Genomic DNA, 15,312 nt, shown 5'->3' with positions numbered 1-15,312 from the left:
GGCCCCTGGCCGCCCCACCTGAAGCCGCCCGCTCAGAGCCAGGAAGGCCCTCAGGTGTGAGGTCAGGACTCCTCTTTCTTTCTCTCGGGCCCTGCTGGGACAGGTGCACAGGTGTGGTGGCCTTCTCCAGAAGAGCAGCTTTCTCTCTCGAGGGGGGGGGGCCAGGGGAGCATCATGCGGGGCAAAGATGACGAATACGATTACCTCTTCAAAAGTAAGTGGGCTTCTTCTGAAGCATGTTTCTGTCCCTCGCTTTTGGCCTTTGGCCTTCCCATCAATTGGGGCTGCTACTGAGACACGGATGCTTGCCTTCTGGAAATGAGCCTCTCTCTCTCTCTCTCTCTCTCTCTCTCTCTCTCTCTCTCTCTTTTTAAATGCTCCGAGGCTGGACTCCTAATATTGCATAGTGAGTGTCGGTCTTTTCCTCCCTAATCCTGAATAGCTGTAGTTTCCAGCCATGGGCACACAGATGATGTTGGACTACAATGCCCATCATCGTCCCTGCTGCAGTGGCCTTTTGTGGCTGAGGATGATGGAAGTTGTAGTCCAGCACCATCTGGGGTCCCCAGATTGGAAACCCCTGCTGCAATAGACTCCAAAGTATTCTTCTGGGGGTGGGGGGAACTTGCATGGCATTTTAGCACTTATGGCGCTGTTTCCCCCACTCATGGATCCATGGAGAATGGGTCAAATCTCCTCTTCTTTGAGCGAGAGGCTGTAGCTAAGAGATAGTGTGGCTGTTTGATATGCAGCAGTCTTAGGTTTCAACCCTGGCTGCATCTCTAGTTAAAGGATCTTAAGGAGCTGCTGCTGGACAGAGCAGAAAATGTTGAGCCAGAAGGACCAACAGTCTGACTGGGTCCAAAGCGGCTTCATATGCACCTGCATCCCGAGACGCTTAATCCAGAGAAGCCCACGAATGGCCTAGCTAAGCTTGAGCCAGCGTGGTGTAGTGGCTAGAGTGCTGGACTAGGACCGGGGAGACCTGAGTTCAAATCCCCATTCAGCCATGAAAACTAGCTGGGTGACTCTGGGCCAGTCGCTTCTCTCTCAGCCTCACCTACTTCACAGGGTTGTTGTGAGGAGAAACTGACACTGCTCTGGGCTCCTGGGAGGAAGAGTGAGATATAAAAAAATGTAAAATAAACAAATACATCTCTGCTGCCCTGCAGTACAGCTGGAGACAACCTTTCCCCTGCTGCCCCACGATCAGTCTCCTTTCTTCACTCCCACTTCATAAAGTTTACTCTTTAATTGACCTGTGGACTTGATCTCCCCTGGCATTCTGGGCCACTCCCCTTGCGGGCTGGGCATTCTGGGGTCTGGTGCATTAAAACACACACACACCTGTGTGTGCGGGCGCGGGCAGGGTCGGTCTGGCGATATTGGGGAGATCTTTGCTTTAAACTTGATCCTCTCCTGGTACCAGTTTTGGAAACCCTTGGCCTCGGGAAGGGGAGAATGGGCTCTCCCCTCCCGCTTTCTTCAGCCAGGAGCTGAACCTTAAACTCAGCAAATGGTGCACGAGGGTACTGAGGCAGATTGCTGGCTGGGGAGGCAGGGGGAGGGGGTGAGGCTTGCAGACTGCGAGACGCCCATGTGTACCTCGCCCGGGGCCACAGGGAGAGGGATGAGGGGGACGGCTTCAGGTCACAAGGCAAACCCAATTCTGTGCGCGTATGACAACCACTGCTCTGCAAAACACAGCCCAGAGTTCTGGCCCCCTACAGTGTTTCCACGAGGGGGGTCTGGAAACGGGGACAGGGCCCTGGGATCGTCTGTCTCCGCCGTGTATCCCCCTCGATCGGCAATCTAGTTGTGCAGCAGAGCAGCGGCCCACCCTCCAGGGTGGTGGTTGTGTGGGCTCCTTCACTCGGGGGCCTCAAACTGGCTCCCCAGATGTGGTGGGACTACAAACCCCTCGCCCCCAGCCGCAATGACCAACGGGAGCTGGAGGCCAACCGCATCTGGAGGCCCAGTTTGAGAACTCCGCCTGAAATGTCGTGGACAGCAGGAGTTCCCCACCTGTGTCACTCCAGATGTTGCTGAATGACAACACCTATCATCCCTCGCTACGATTTCTTGTGGCTGGGGATGATGGGAGTTGTGGTTGTCAGACAGGCCCTTGGGTGTGCATCTATACACCTGCACGTGCCTCTGAATGTCTGTACGTACGTTCAAGGGCAGTCCAAGACCTTGTGGTGCCTGAGGTGAGGCTGGAGACTCTGCCTTGCCCCATGCCCCAGGGGCGGGGGGTGGGCCCTCTTTCGAGAAGGACCCTTGCACGTCTTGGAAGTGGCACGGGGTGGGGGCGGGGGGTGGCCAGTAGCCTCCTCTCCTCTCCTCTCCTCGTGCTCTTTGCAGAGCTTGCCAGGGTGGGATTGGCCCCAAACAGCCGCTCCTGGGGCAGCAGCAGGGGGATCTGGCTGTGCTGCTGGTGCCCCCCCAATCCGCCCCCTAAAGTCGCTTCCTCGCCATGCCTCATGGCAGAAGCACCCCATTGGGAGCGCAGGTGGAGGCGGAGGCCAGGGATGCCTCTGCACGGCTTCGGCTCGTGCGCCAGCTCCGACCAGGCAGATCTAGCCACAGTTCTCCATGCCTCAGTCACGTCGCGGCTGGATTACTGGAACAGGTTCTACGTGGGGCTGCCCTTGAAGAATCTCCGGAAACTGCAGCTAGTGCGAAACGTGGCAGCTGGGATGGTATCTGGAGCTGCCCGGTGGGATCACATCACACCCATGTTGATAGAGCTGCACTGGCTGCCAGTTTGTTTCCAGGTCCAATTCAAGGTGCTGGTTTTGACCTTTAAAGCCCTTCATGGTTTGGGCCCGGGATACCTGAGGGACCGCCTGCTCCCAAGGGTTGCTGCCTGCTTGACGAGGTCATCGGAGGGGGCTCTGCTCCGGGTGCCGACAATGAGGGAGGCTCGGCTGTCGTGCATGCGGGACAGGGCCTTCTCTGTGGCTGCCCCCAGACTCTGGAAGGCTTTCCAGCGAATGCCACTCGCTCCTCGGTCTCCATCACAGTTTGTAGAAAGCATGTTAAATCTTGGCTTTTTACCCAGGCTTTTATATGAATGATCTATTGCTGCTGCTTTGTAGCGTTTATTTTTATATTGTGCTTGTTTTAAAATCTTTTCATCAGATCTGTATTTTTACATTCTAGCTTAAGAATTTGATGGTGCAACTTTTGTAGTCTTGTGTTAACTTTTGTGTGAACTGCCTTGAGCTTGTTTTAATGAAAGGCAGTATAGACATTTAAGAGGGAGGGAGGTAGATATGCACCCACTTTCTAAGCAGACCTGGGCACAGGCCTTCCGCCCATGTGGTCTACACACCTTGAGCGTGGCGGGTGGCCGAATAAGCGGCCCCCACTCTACACAGATCGGCCGTGCGTGGAGCTGGCGGTGTGGCAATGGCTTCTGAGCACCGGAAAGGTGGTGAGCGGAGAGAGGGAGGGAAGCACCGCAGAGCGGGGGAATGGGAGGTCGCGATAAGGCTCGCCAAGGTGGGTCTTGGGGTGCTGGGTCTCTGTTGCCCAGCCTGGCTGTAAACTATTGTGAAAGCCTGGTAGGTCTTCAGAGAAGAAGGTCTTTCAGCCCTGGAACGCTTGGGTGATGCATGAGCCTCTTTTCGGATCCTGTCCCTCCTGTCGCTGCCGCTCTGTGGGCCTGGTTGTCTGCTTTGGATTGGGTTGTGGTAGGGAGAGGGTTGGGGATGCGGCCGTAAAGGTCCCCAGTTCACTCCCTGGCAGCGTCTCCGGGTAGGGCCGGGAAAGACCAGACCCTGGAGAGCTGCTGCCGGTCAGTGCAGACGATTCTGAGCTGGATGGACCAAGGGTCTGACTCAGTAGGAGGCAGCTTCCGATGGAAGAGACCAGACACGCCTGGGAAATATTTGCAAAGCTCCAAGCTTTGAATAAGATTTGTTAAGGGGGTGCACGGGGAAGGCAGACCCGTAGATGTGGGTGGACGGCTAGGTGGCGAGTTCTTCACCTGGGGCGGAAAGAATCGGGGGGTGGCCGCAAAGTTTTATTTCTTGCTAGTAATATGGGTATATGAGTGGAGAGCCAGTGTAGTGGCTAGAGAGCTGGGCTAGGACCGAGGAGGCCCGAGTTCAAATTCCGGTTCACCTTCCTGGATAACGCTCAGCCACTTGCTCTTTTCTCAGCCTAACCTACTTCTCAGGGCTGTTATGGGGGGAACATGACCAGGTACACGACTTGGGGCTACCTGGAGGAATAACGGGATAGAGTTGCCAATCAATCCCTCCCTTACTGCAAGACGCCCAGGGTGCCATGTTGTCCCCAGCACAACCCTGTGAGGTGGGCTGGTCTGACAGGCCCACGGCCACCCAGCACGCTTCGTGGCTGAGTGGGGGCTTGATGCTAGATGTCTCCCCAGTGCTCTAACCACTGCACCCACACGCCACCTCCCCCCCCCCCCCCCGCAGCATGAAACCTGAGATTAGGTTGCATCCAGTCGCGAGATCTCTCCCAGCTGAGCAACGGAGTTTATGGCAAGCCACGATTTGCGGAAGGGCTGCTGGCCGCCCGAAGCTGCCCTGGACTTCCCCGGGCTGGGAAGGGTGACTCACGGATGCGCAAGGGGTGAAGTCACCGGCCTTTGCTTTCCGCTCCTCCTCCGGCTTGTGCAGGGTGACTCCTGCCCAGACCCACCCAGGGTTTCGGGGCACAAAAGGCCCCTTTGTGTGGGGAGCGGGGAGGGAGGGGCTTCTCGGCTGGTGCCTGTGGAAGGAGCCGCTGGGTGTCTCTCTCCTGGTCTCCCTCTTGACAGGCACAGCGTGGACGGCGGGGGGGGGGGCGGGGGGCGGAAGAAGAATCCAGCCCTTCCAGTTCTGCGGCATTTTGCCTGGGTGCCCTTGCAGGGCGAGGGAGGGCGGGCGGGCGGGCGGGGGCTCTGGTGTGCGCCACACTCTGCCGGGACCAGGCTGTGGCCGTCGCACCTGAATCCAAACCTGGGGAGTGTGTTCTTGAACTCGGGACCCTTGAGTTCAGCTCCGGGGCTGGGGGGGGGGCCCTGAAATGCTGTTGGTGAAAGGCAGTGCTTTTGTGTTCTTCCCCCCTTGTTTTTAAAAAGAATTTTGTTGTAAGCTGCCGTGAATTCACACACGAAGAATGGCAGCATGTGACTCTCTTCAAGAGAATGAACTGACCTTGTGGGACCACTTCCTGGGCCAGCCCTCCAAGGGTGCAGATCGTATTTGTGCCACCACAGGGAAGGCCCCGCTCCTCGTGGGTGCCTGCTGCACTTCCAGAAGCAGGGAGCATGACTGAGGACTTGGGCAGCGAACGGGGGGGGGTCACGGGGAGGCTCCTCGGGGAATCTGTGGCTTGTTGAGGGGCACAGAACCGGCTGCGAGAGGCGGACGTCCTTCGGCCTGCCTCTCGCTGAAGTGGCCGGCCTGTGTTTGGCCTTGCTTATTGCCGTCAGCCCAGGGCGTTGGTGGTGGCTGCACCTTACAGATGCATCTGGAAAAGCAACTAGGTGAGCCCCCAGAAGAGAGCCCCAGACAGCAGCCCACCACCCCAGGGAGAGCTCAGCCTCTGGAGTCGGAGTGAGCCTCGCTCCGGAAAGGGTGGGTCTGCCCGGAGTGCGGCTGGGAGATCCCTGTCGGACCTGGAGGAGGCATCGGAAGCATCCCCGAGTCCGGAACTGCCCGTGGAAGGCCTGTCATTCGGCCGCCTGGGAGCTCTGGGCAGGTGAGCCCCTGACACGGGCCATGCGGAAGATCCCTGTGGTTAAGCTAATGGAGGTGGCTGCTTCCTGTTGATGACCCTGCCTGGACTCACTTCCCCGAGAGGCTGCTGGTTGGTGGCCTCCCAGGTGTTTTTCAGAGTGGCCGGCCTGGGGCTGTCCGGCTGCTGGATTGCAACACCCGTCATCATCCCAGCTGCAGTGGAAGATGGGAGCAGTAGTCCAGCAGTAGCTGGGCAGCCTCAGGTTGGCCCCTCCTGACGTATCGGCGGCTCTTCTTCAAAACATCCGGCATTGTTTGAAAACACTGTGAGATAAACATCTTGGAACAAAACAGTGGTGATAAAAACATCCCGAAATAGACAAAATAACGAACCGTGGGCACTTTCCAGTCTAGACCCTGCAACAGGGTCATGGTGGATCTCGGAAGGGTCTTCCTGTCTCGTGGCACCGCGGTCCCTACGTGGCCAGCCGGGTGCCTTCCACATTGCCGATGAGGCCTTGTTTCGAATTTAATCGCTGCAATATGGTGCTATGATGTCATGTATCCAGCGTTAAAAAGTTGCTGTTTTTCCCCCGTGGTTAGTTTTTGCAAGACTGCTCCCCCTGCTGTTCACGTTTTGCAAGTGATTTGCCGGAACGGAAGCATTTTGCTGCTGTTGAGTGGCTAATCTGGAAAGCGCCCTGGAGGGAAGCCTTGCCTCTGTGGTGGCAAAGAGCCTGCGAGAGGGTTCTCTTCTTGTCTAAAGTCGGGTTGTTCCACCAGGGGGGCCACTGCGGTCAAGGCCCTGTTTTCAGCATGACCTCTTGCAATGAGGGCATAGGAAGCAGGACTGATGCCCAGGGAAGGGGGCCGTAACTCTCGGTAGAGCATCTGCTTTGTGTGCAGAAAGTGGAGAGCGGGTCTCGTGGCTGTGAGCAGGAATGGTCCCCTTTGCTAAGCAGGGTCCACCCTGGTTTGCATTTGGATGGGAGGCTACAGGTGTGAGCACTGTAAGATTCCCCCCCCCTTCAGGGATGGGGCCGCTCTGCAGATGCTCTTCCCACACTCGCACACGGAAGGTCCCAACTTCCCTCCCTGGCAGCATCTCCCAAGAGAGGGCTGGGAGAGACTCCTGCTTGTAACCTCGGAGAAGCTGCTGCCAGCCAGAGCAGACAGTACTGAACTAGATGGTCCAAGGGTCTGACTCAGTATAAGGAACCAGAGGCAGATTTAGTGGGGGAGGTAATCCTGCAGTGATAGGGGGTGATGGGGGGTCGGGACTCCCAGCCGTGGAGGGCTTTACAGGCCAAAATCAGCCTCACGGACTGGGCCCAGAAGCCCCGTGGCAAGCCCGGCGGTACCTCAGGACAGGCTGCGGCTGGCTGGGATGCTGGCCGCGGTTTTCTGCACCCCGCAGTGTTTTCCGGGTCTCTGGCGTCCTCCTCGCTGCCCGTGATCTTGGCTCCACAGCTGCATAAAGGCCCCCGGGACTCCCAGAAGGGCTCCCAAAGGTGGCTGCCCGTTGTGGCTTTTCGGCTTGCAGGCTCATCGTAAGTTGCTGGGCTAGCAGTAGCGAGCAGGAATGGGCCCCTTGGCTAAGCAGGGTCTGCCTTGGTTTGCATTTGGATGGGGGACTCCTGCCAGAGATTCCCCTGAGGGGATCATGGGGCCGTCGCTCCGTGGAAGAGCATCTGCTTGGAGGCAGCAGGGTTCCCTCCCGGGCAGCATCACCAGGACGTGCTGGGAGAGAGGCCTGTGGCCGGCCGGCTCCCTGCGTGCCTAACCTGCATGGGGGGGGGCGGGCTTGGTCCTCTGCCCCTCCTCACTTCTGCCCCTTCGGCCTCTGTGGAATCTGGACACGCAGCTCTGAAGAAGAATGAAATCGCGGAGCCCTGGGGCTAACAGGCCATGTGTCTGATCACTGCATTGCTGTTGGGAGGAAAGGCCAGTTTTTTCTCGAATACCTGTGTCTGTGTTTAAGCACGGGGAATGGGCGGCCGGGAGGGGCTTGCATCCCAGGGTGGGCCCTGCTTAGCCGGAGGGACAGCTTGTGTGGGCAGCAGCCACCAGACCAGCTCTTGCTGAGGCTCCAGGGCTCTCCCTGCACTGAAACGCACAACGACACAACACCCCCCTCTGGCTTGTCTCTCCACAGTTGTCCTCATCGGGGACTCGGGTGTTGGGAAGAGCAACCTCCTCTCCCGCTTCACCCGCAACGAGTTCAACCTGGAGAGCAAAAGCACCATCGGGGTGGAGTTCGCCACTCGCAGCATCCAAGTGGACAACAAGACGGTGAAGGCTCAGATCTGGGACACGGCGGGCCAGGAGCGCTACCGGGCCATCACTTCCGCGTAAGGACCGCCCGGCTGGCCTCGGGCTGCTGCAGCAAGGCGCCCCGGCCTAGAGGCCCTTGGGGCCCCAGATGTGGTGGGACTACAACTCCCATCGTCCTGAGGAAGGGGTCTGGGGAAAGGGGCACGGGCAGCTGGTGTCCCAAGCAGTGTTCCCTTTCAGAGGGGGTCCCGGGGGCTGACTACAACTCCCATCATCCCCGGCCACACCTGGGGACTCGGGATCTGCCATGCCGTTGCCTTGGTGGTGGTTCCAAGGCATTTGGGTTCCCAAAGGGGCCATCCCTTGTGGGGCAGGGGGGGCGTCTGGGCCCAGCTGCCACGGTGTGTCCGTTTCCTCCTGCAGCTACTACCGGGGGGCTGTTGGGGCCCTGCTTGTGTATGACATCGCCAAGTACCTCACCTACGAGAACGCAGAGCGCTGGCTCAAGGAGCTGCAGGACCACGCGGACACCAACATCGTCATCATGCTGGTGGGGAACAAGAGCGACCTGAGGCACCTGCGGGCCGTGCCCACCGAGGAGGCCAGGAGCTTTGCAGGTGGGGCGAGCCGGACTCCTCCCTCTTCGCCACCGCAGGGGACTGATCCATGCCAGCCTCTCCAGGCTGTTCCCTGGCCAATAATTGGGGACGGTTCCCTGGCCGGTTCCGGCACGGAGCGGGGGGGTGGGGGACGAGGAGGCCTCCCTGGTCCGCAGCAGCACAGGAAGCTGCCTGCTCCGACCGAGTCAGGCCACCGGTCCAGCCAGCGCAGGATTGCCAGCACTGACTGGCAGCAGCTCTCCAGGGGTTCAGGCAGGAGTCTCTCTCCCAGCCCTACCCGGAGATGCTGCCAGGGAGGGGACCGGGGACCTTCTGCCCCTGAGCCGCAGCCCCCTCCCCTCAGGGGAATCGCTTGCAGCCCTTGCAGGCGGTCTCCCGCCCAAATGCAAACCATGGTGGGCCCTGCTGAGCAAAGGGGGCAATTCCGGTCTGCTCCCACAAGGCCAGCTCTCCTCCCTGCCAGCTCTAAAGTCCTGGGATTAAATCTGGCTGGTCATGGGGACGGGCAAAGAAGAGCTCTCCGGGACCCCAAAGCCCTCCTGAAGTTCTGGGAGTTGCAGGGCTTTGCAACGTGGAAAGAAGGCAGGGGCAAGGTCGGGGGGTGGGGGTTGGTTGGGGCGCCAGCAGGGTGGCATGATGCCCCCCCCTCCACCACCACCGGGGCAGTTCTTTGGGCTTGCTCTGAACTGTGCAGACTGTGCCAGAGCAGCTTGCAAGAAGCAGGAGGAGCAAGGAGGAGGCGGCTGCCACTGGCCCTTGCCTGCATCCCTCGGGAGCCTGCAAGGGCTGGCTCTGAAGAGGGGCTGGCCCCCATCCGGGGTGTGGGGCAGGGCAGTGTGGGGCAGGGCCTTGAGCCGCCCCTGGGAAAGGGGGATGGTAAAGCACAGGGAGGCATTCCACGCCTGGGGGGGGGGACATTGTGGACGTGCCTTTGGAGCCGCACCCCACACTCCTGCACCTCAGAAGGAAGCTGGGGGGCGGGGGGGGGCTGGTGAGATAACAGGCAGCCGGCTGGGCAGGCTCGGACCTCCTCTCTCTCTCTGCCTCTCTCTGCACAGAAAAGAACGGCCTGTCCTTCATCGAGACGTCGGCTTTGGATTCCACCAATGTGGAGACGGCCTTTCACAACAGCCTGACAGGTTAGTCGCCCCCCCCCACCACCGCCCCACAGACACACTAGGAGGTGGGGAGAGTTCCCCACATAACGGGGCAGATGCCTCTCACTGGACCACCCGCCAGTTTCCAGGGGAGCCCGGGGAGGCGGCTGCCGGGGTCCTGGCCCAGTGGCCATCTGCTGCCCGCCTGAAGCTGGAGGGCCTGCCGAGGAGCGTCGAGGCTGAGGATGCACTTCGGGGGGGTGGGTGGGATGGATTAAATGGCACCCACGGCTGGGGAAGGTGGAAAAGCTGGACAGAGCGGCATGAGCAGCTGCCTGCACCGAGTCGGGCGTGTGGTCCGCCTCGCTCAGTCGTGTCTGCACTGACTGGCAGCAGCTTCTCCCGGGTTCCAGGCAGGAGCCTCTCCCAGCCCCACCTGGGACTTCGACACACGGCAGGCTTTCGCCGGGGTTTATGGGGAGGCTTCGACGCAAAGGGTGGATTTTTTTTACTCCGGGTATAAATCAGGCGACACGCTCAAGGCGCAGGGAAAAAAACCCAGTTGTGTGTGAACTGCTTCCCGATGACTCGCAGGGACTTTGGGGCAGCCCCAAAGGAGGAAGCCGGGGTGGGGCTGTGTGCCCCGCCAGGGAGCTCAGTTGCCGGCCCAAGGGGGGCCTCGCAAGCCCAGCCCTCACCTTCTCCCTCTCTCTGGTGTCCTCTTGCCCTGCAGAAATCTACCGGATAGTCTCCCAGCGGCAAATGGCGGGGGGCCCGGCGGAGACGGAGTTCAGCCCCAGCAGCGCCATCGAGCCCATCAAGGTCCTGCCCACCCACCAGGAAGGGAAGCCAGCCCCCTGCTGCCAGAACATCTGAGCTGCCGGGACTCTGACGGGGGGGTGGAGGAAGGCTGTGTGTGTGTGTGTGCCCCCGCTAGGTCCCCCCTCCCCTGGGTCCCAGGACCCCTTGCGGGGGGGGCGGTGAGAGGAGGCAGCGGCACTGCTGCTAAAGCCAGCTGCTGCCTCTTCTGCCTCCTGGCACTCGACCCCACGGCTGTGTTTCGTGTCCATCCTGTGGAAACGCCCCCCCCTGCCCCGGATCGCCCCTTTCCTCCACGCTTCAACACTTCCCCCTTAGAGGTAGGCCTCGCCGGTGTGCTTTCCAAAGCGAGAGTTGTCTTTTGGGCCCAGCTGAGTAGCCAGGAGTGGGCAACTGATGGCCGCTTGGCAGGATGCTGGCCAAAGAAGGATGCCCGATGAGGAAGCGAGGGGACCCCCCCCACTGCCCCACTCTGCACTTTTCCTCCCTGCAAGGGCTGTTGCTGCAGCCTCCTGGGAGACGGGCCTCTTCGCTGGGGGTGGGTGAGGAAGGCGCTTGCTCTGCAGCCAGACCGGCAGTTGCTTCGGGCCTTCTCCAACGAGACAGCTGGACTGTGCACACACCAGTTGGTGGCTGACAACCCCACAGGCTTGAAATGGAGCAATGGGGAGGTGGGGTGCCTTCTGCTGGCCCCCGCGGGCCACTCAGCTGCCCAGCCGGCCACCTGACCATAGATTCACGCCAACCAGAGTGAAACTGGATTTGCTCTCGGGGGTTTCCTCCAAAGAGCCCGCACAGGCTGCTCTGGAAGCGAAGGAGGGCTTCACCGGCTGGCCCTTTCCAGTCCCTTCATGTGGCTTTGAATCAAGAGCAGAGGAGGGCTTTGGGGTCCCTGTGGTGTATCCCGGCTTCACCAGCATCTTGGAGAGCAAATATTCAAAGGTGGAGAGAGAAAGGCCGAGACGGGAGTGTCTGCCATGCTGGCATTCCTAGAATAGGGGTTCCCCAGATGTCCTTGGACTACAACTCCCATCATCCATTGCAGCTGTGGATGATGGGGGTGTAGTCCAATGACATCTGAGGACCCCTGTTCCAAAGTTCCAACCCATAAATAGCTGGAGGGGGATAGTGATGGTTGGCCCGTCCTCTGCACTTGTTTCTCACGGTTCTGTCATGTTGTGCTTCAACTGTAACTTTTGTGTAAACTTGCAGGGATCCTCAACGCTGGGCCCCCAGATGTTCTTGGACTTCAGTTCCCATAATCCCCAGGCCCAGTGGCCTTTGGCCAGGGATTATGGGAGTTGAAGTCCAAGAACATCTGGGGGCCCAACGTTGAGGATCCCTGGACTTAAGGATAGAACCGGGGTACAAACAACCTTCCCTTATTGCTTTTTGATGTCTTGGCCTGTGCATTTTAAGCGTTTAAATAAAAACTCTCTTCTAATGAATCCCGTTCCAGAACCTTCTCTGGGGCTTTCAGATTTGCAAAGATAAAGAACTTTTTATAGGAGTTCAGGGAGAATCCCGGCTTTATTTCTGTAGCTGGGATCACATTCTGTGTGGGGTTTCCCATGTGACTGAGACACACACGATCCTGTTGTGAGCTTGCGGGTGTCCATAAAATGCCATCTCGCAGATGCTGCAGTATAGGGACACAGGAAGCTGCCTGCCGTCATGGTCTATCCAGCTCAGTATTGTCCACACAGACTGGCAGCAGCTTCTCCAAGGTTGCAGGCAGGAATCTCTCTCTCTCAGCCCTGTCTTGGAGATGCTTCCAGGGAGGGAACTTGGAACCTTCTGCTCTTCTCAGAGCGGCCCCATGATCCCCTGAGGGGAATCTCTTGCAGGGCTCACACATCAAGTCTCCCATTCATATGCAGCCAGGGCGGACCCTGCTTAGCTACGGGGACCAGTCATGCTTGCTGCCACCAGTCTGGCTCTCTTCTCTATGAGGAAGGAAGTGGCAGGAAAAATAACAATCAGTCACTTCTAAACCTCCATCCTGCAAATACAGCCTCTCAGCTGAGGCTCACCCAGTACAAAGCGGCTTAGGGGCAGGGCACTACAGAGAGATTACGAGCCGATTCAGGGCACCCAAGAGTGCCCTTCACATGAAGTATGACTGGTGGAACTCACTGCCACATGATGCAAGTGGTGGCCCCTGGCTGAGATGACTTTAAAGGGGGCTTAGAGAAATGCAGGGGTGGCGGGGAGGGATTGTCTGTCAACCCCTTCTTGCCCTGATACCTCCAGGATCAGTGGCCATCTCTCTGAATACCGGTTGTCGATGGACACAATGGGGGATGCTTATTGTTTTGGGAAAGAGGCGACTGCAGGGAGACATGCTCAAGGTGTATAAAATTATGCATGGGTGGCGAGAAATGTTCCTCCCTCTCTCACCACACTAGAACCAGGAGTCACCACCCCATGAAACGGAAGGTCGGGAAATTTAGGGCTGACGAAAGAAGAGGCTTTTCCACGTTGCACAGACATAATCGATGGAATTCTTTGCCACGGGAGGTGGTGATGGCCGTCTAGCTTGTGGCCACTAGCCGAGCTTTAAAAGGGGCTTAGAGAAATTCACGGCAGTCTATCCCCATGGCTACTAGTCTGGTGGCAGCGGGCCACCTCCAGCCTCAGAGGCAAGATGCCTCTCAGTCCCAGGGGCAGGAGAAGAGCGGGCATGCCTCCCTTCCTCTCTTGCCCGTGGGCTTCCCAGGATGCTGGACTCGATGGGCCTCCTTGGGCCTGAGCAGAGCAGCAGAGAAGCCGCTGCCAGTCTGTGTAGACAATACTGAGCGAGAGGGACCCAGGGTCTGACTCAGGAGGAGGCCGCTCCCTCTGCTCCTGGGACTATTAGAGGCACTCCCCATTTGCCATCCCTGCAGCAGCAGGGCTGCCTCGAATGCCAGCCACTTCCAGAAAGTGGGAGGGCAGAAGCAGGTGTGCGTGTGGAGAATCGGAGAGAGGGGTTTCATCGTGCCCACTAGATGGAGCCAGACGGTCACTTTTCAGGAAGGGGGTCTCAAAGGCTCGGGCCGCTCTCAGCCCCACCACAGCCGGAGTTTTTTCCTGCCGGGTTAAGTGTTTCTCGGAGCAAACTCAAATCTCCCGCAGGGCCATGGGGACCAAATGTGCCGTTCGGGGCTGATCCGGCACGGTGGCAAAGAAACTGAGCCTTGGAGTGGGAGCCACCTGGCCTTTGCCACGAGCTCACTGAGCTGCCTGGAGCGTGGCTCCCCAGAAGATGTGGCTGGACTACATCTCCCATCACCCTCCAGCCGTTTTTGCGGGGGATGATGGGCATTGTAGTCCAACACCATCATCATCCTCACTGCTCCCCTGACAGGCCATTTCTCTGGCTAGGGTGCCGTTACTGCCACGCACACCTTCTCTCCTCTTTACTGTGACTGGGTTTGGGGTCTCCGCCATCTTCAGGGCCCTCTCTGGGCATGAGCAGGTGCCCTTGGCATCAGGCGACCTCGGCCTGGGCAGGAGGGCCCGGCTTCCCAGCAACGCAGCACCCGTTCTGGGCAACGCACAGCTACTGACACCACCAGTTCCCGCTGCTGGCCCAATAAAAGTGACTGCTTGACTCCCTCCCGGAGCGCCTGGGAGCCGGCTGCCTTCTGCTGGGCTTGATGAGCAAGCTGCCGCTCTGGGGGAGGCACCCCCCGGCACACACACACCCCCCCCGCTCTCCGTTCTCCTCTTGGCAAGGCAGATTTGTGTGCATCTTCTGGGAATGCTCCTTGCTTGGCGTCAACGTCTCTCCGCTCTCTTAATCCGGACTCATCATTGCCCGTCTCTGAATTTACAAGGTGAGGTCAGCCAGGAGGAGCCCAGGAAGGCGGACGAGCGAGCGAGGAGGAGGGATTAAGGTGCCAGCCCCACTGCTGGCATCTCAGCAGACGGAGCCTGAGGGAGGAGTGGAGGCCTGGTTCTTGCCATCCTTGCCCTGGAAGTGGAGGGGGCCAGAGGCCGCAAGGGAGCACCTTCGAAGCGCGCTCCGTGCATGGGCAGGGGGAAGAACCCGGCGTCTGCCACCACCAAGGCAGCTGCCGATTGGCCCCTGCCCATAGCCCAGCTCAGCAAAGGGCACTGGATCCGGCTGGCAGGAGAGGGAGAAATCCAGACCCCCAGGTCACACGGGCCGCCTGCAGCCAGCTGCCAAAGGGAGCCAGCCTTTTGTGCCGGGCCTTTGGTGTAGGAAGGAGGTCTGGGGGCAGTTACGCTCCAGGGCCTCCAGGTTGAGTTTTCGTTTTCGTGGGAGGTGCCCGGTTGCTCCCCGTGAGCTCTCCAGCCTCGGGGAGGAGTTCCAACTCCCCGCTGAACCTCACCATGCTCCTTTGTAGTGCCAGGTGGGCTCAAAAGAAGATCGCAACCGTCCATGAGTTGATTGTGGATGAAGGAGGCGACCAGGCTTGTGTAACTGAGATCTTGGCTGGCTGGGGGAGCCTAGAGGTCCTGTGTGGGCCCAACATCTCCCCCCAGGATACTCTGTTGTTGAGCAGGTATGGGGCAGTGGGCGGGGTATGTGTGTGTGTAGTGGCTGTGGTCCATAAGAAGAACACCTCCCTTACCAGGATCCCTGTGAGAGAACTGACTCCTCTGGTGTCCCGCCCACCCCGCTGCCTAACACAGCTGGGCGCTGAGTTGCCCTTGGAGTCACCCAGGCTTTGGGTGCTGGGTGATCTCAACGGCCACTTTGGGACTGGCTGGTCTGGAGCTTCTCAGGAGCTCATAGCGGCCATGACAACCATGGGACTATCCCAGTTATTCCTAGGACTGACCCACGTTGCT

The 15,312-nt window shown here is 59.2% G+C and overlaps 1 protein-coding gene across 1 annotated transcript; it reads left to right on the top strand.

Moving 5' to 3' along the window:
- Positions 1-11,809, top strand: LOC128337453 (ras-related protein Rab-11A-like). Its single transcript, XM_053278483.1, has 5 exons — positions 1-214; positions 7,855-8,050; positions 8,397-8,590; positions 9,652-9,732; positions 10,424-11,809. The coding sequence occupies exons 1-5, from the start codon at positions 175-177 to the stop codon at positions 10,564-10,566; spliced, it is 654 nt and encodes a 217-aa protein (XP_053134458.1). The 5' UTR covers positions 1-174; the 3' UTR covers positions 10,567-11,809.
- The last annotated feature ends 3,503 nt before the right edge of the window (positions 11,810-15,312 follow it).

The sequence above is a fragment of the Hemicordylus capensis genome, chromosome 14 (assembly GCF_027244095.1).
Source record: "Hemicordylus capensis ecotype Gifberg chromosome 14, rHemCap1.1.pri, whole genome shotgun sequence".
Classification (NCBI taxonomy): Eukaryota; Metazoa; Chordata; class Lepidosauria; order Squamata; family Cordylidae; genus Hemicordylus; species Hemicordylus capensis.
Note: the sequence above shows the minus strand (reverse complement) of the source record. Positions and strands in the feature narration are given on the sequence as shown.

Excerpts from the sequence above, each read along its gene's own strand:
- LOC128337453 (XM_053278483.1), top strand. The coding sequence starts at position 175 with ATGCGGGGCAAAGATGACGAATACGATTACCTCTTCAAAA. Across the intron at positions 215-7,854 it reads ATACGATTACCTCTTCAAAA|TTGTCCTCATCGGGGACTCG; the intron begins GTAAGTGGGCTT and ends GTCTCTCCACAG. Across the intron at positions 9,733-10,423 it reads CTTTCACAACAGCCTGACAG|AAATCTACCGGATAGTCTCC; the intron begins GTTAGTCGCCCC and ends CTTGCCCTGCAG.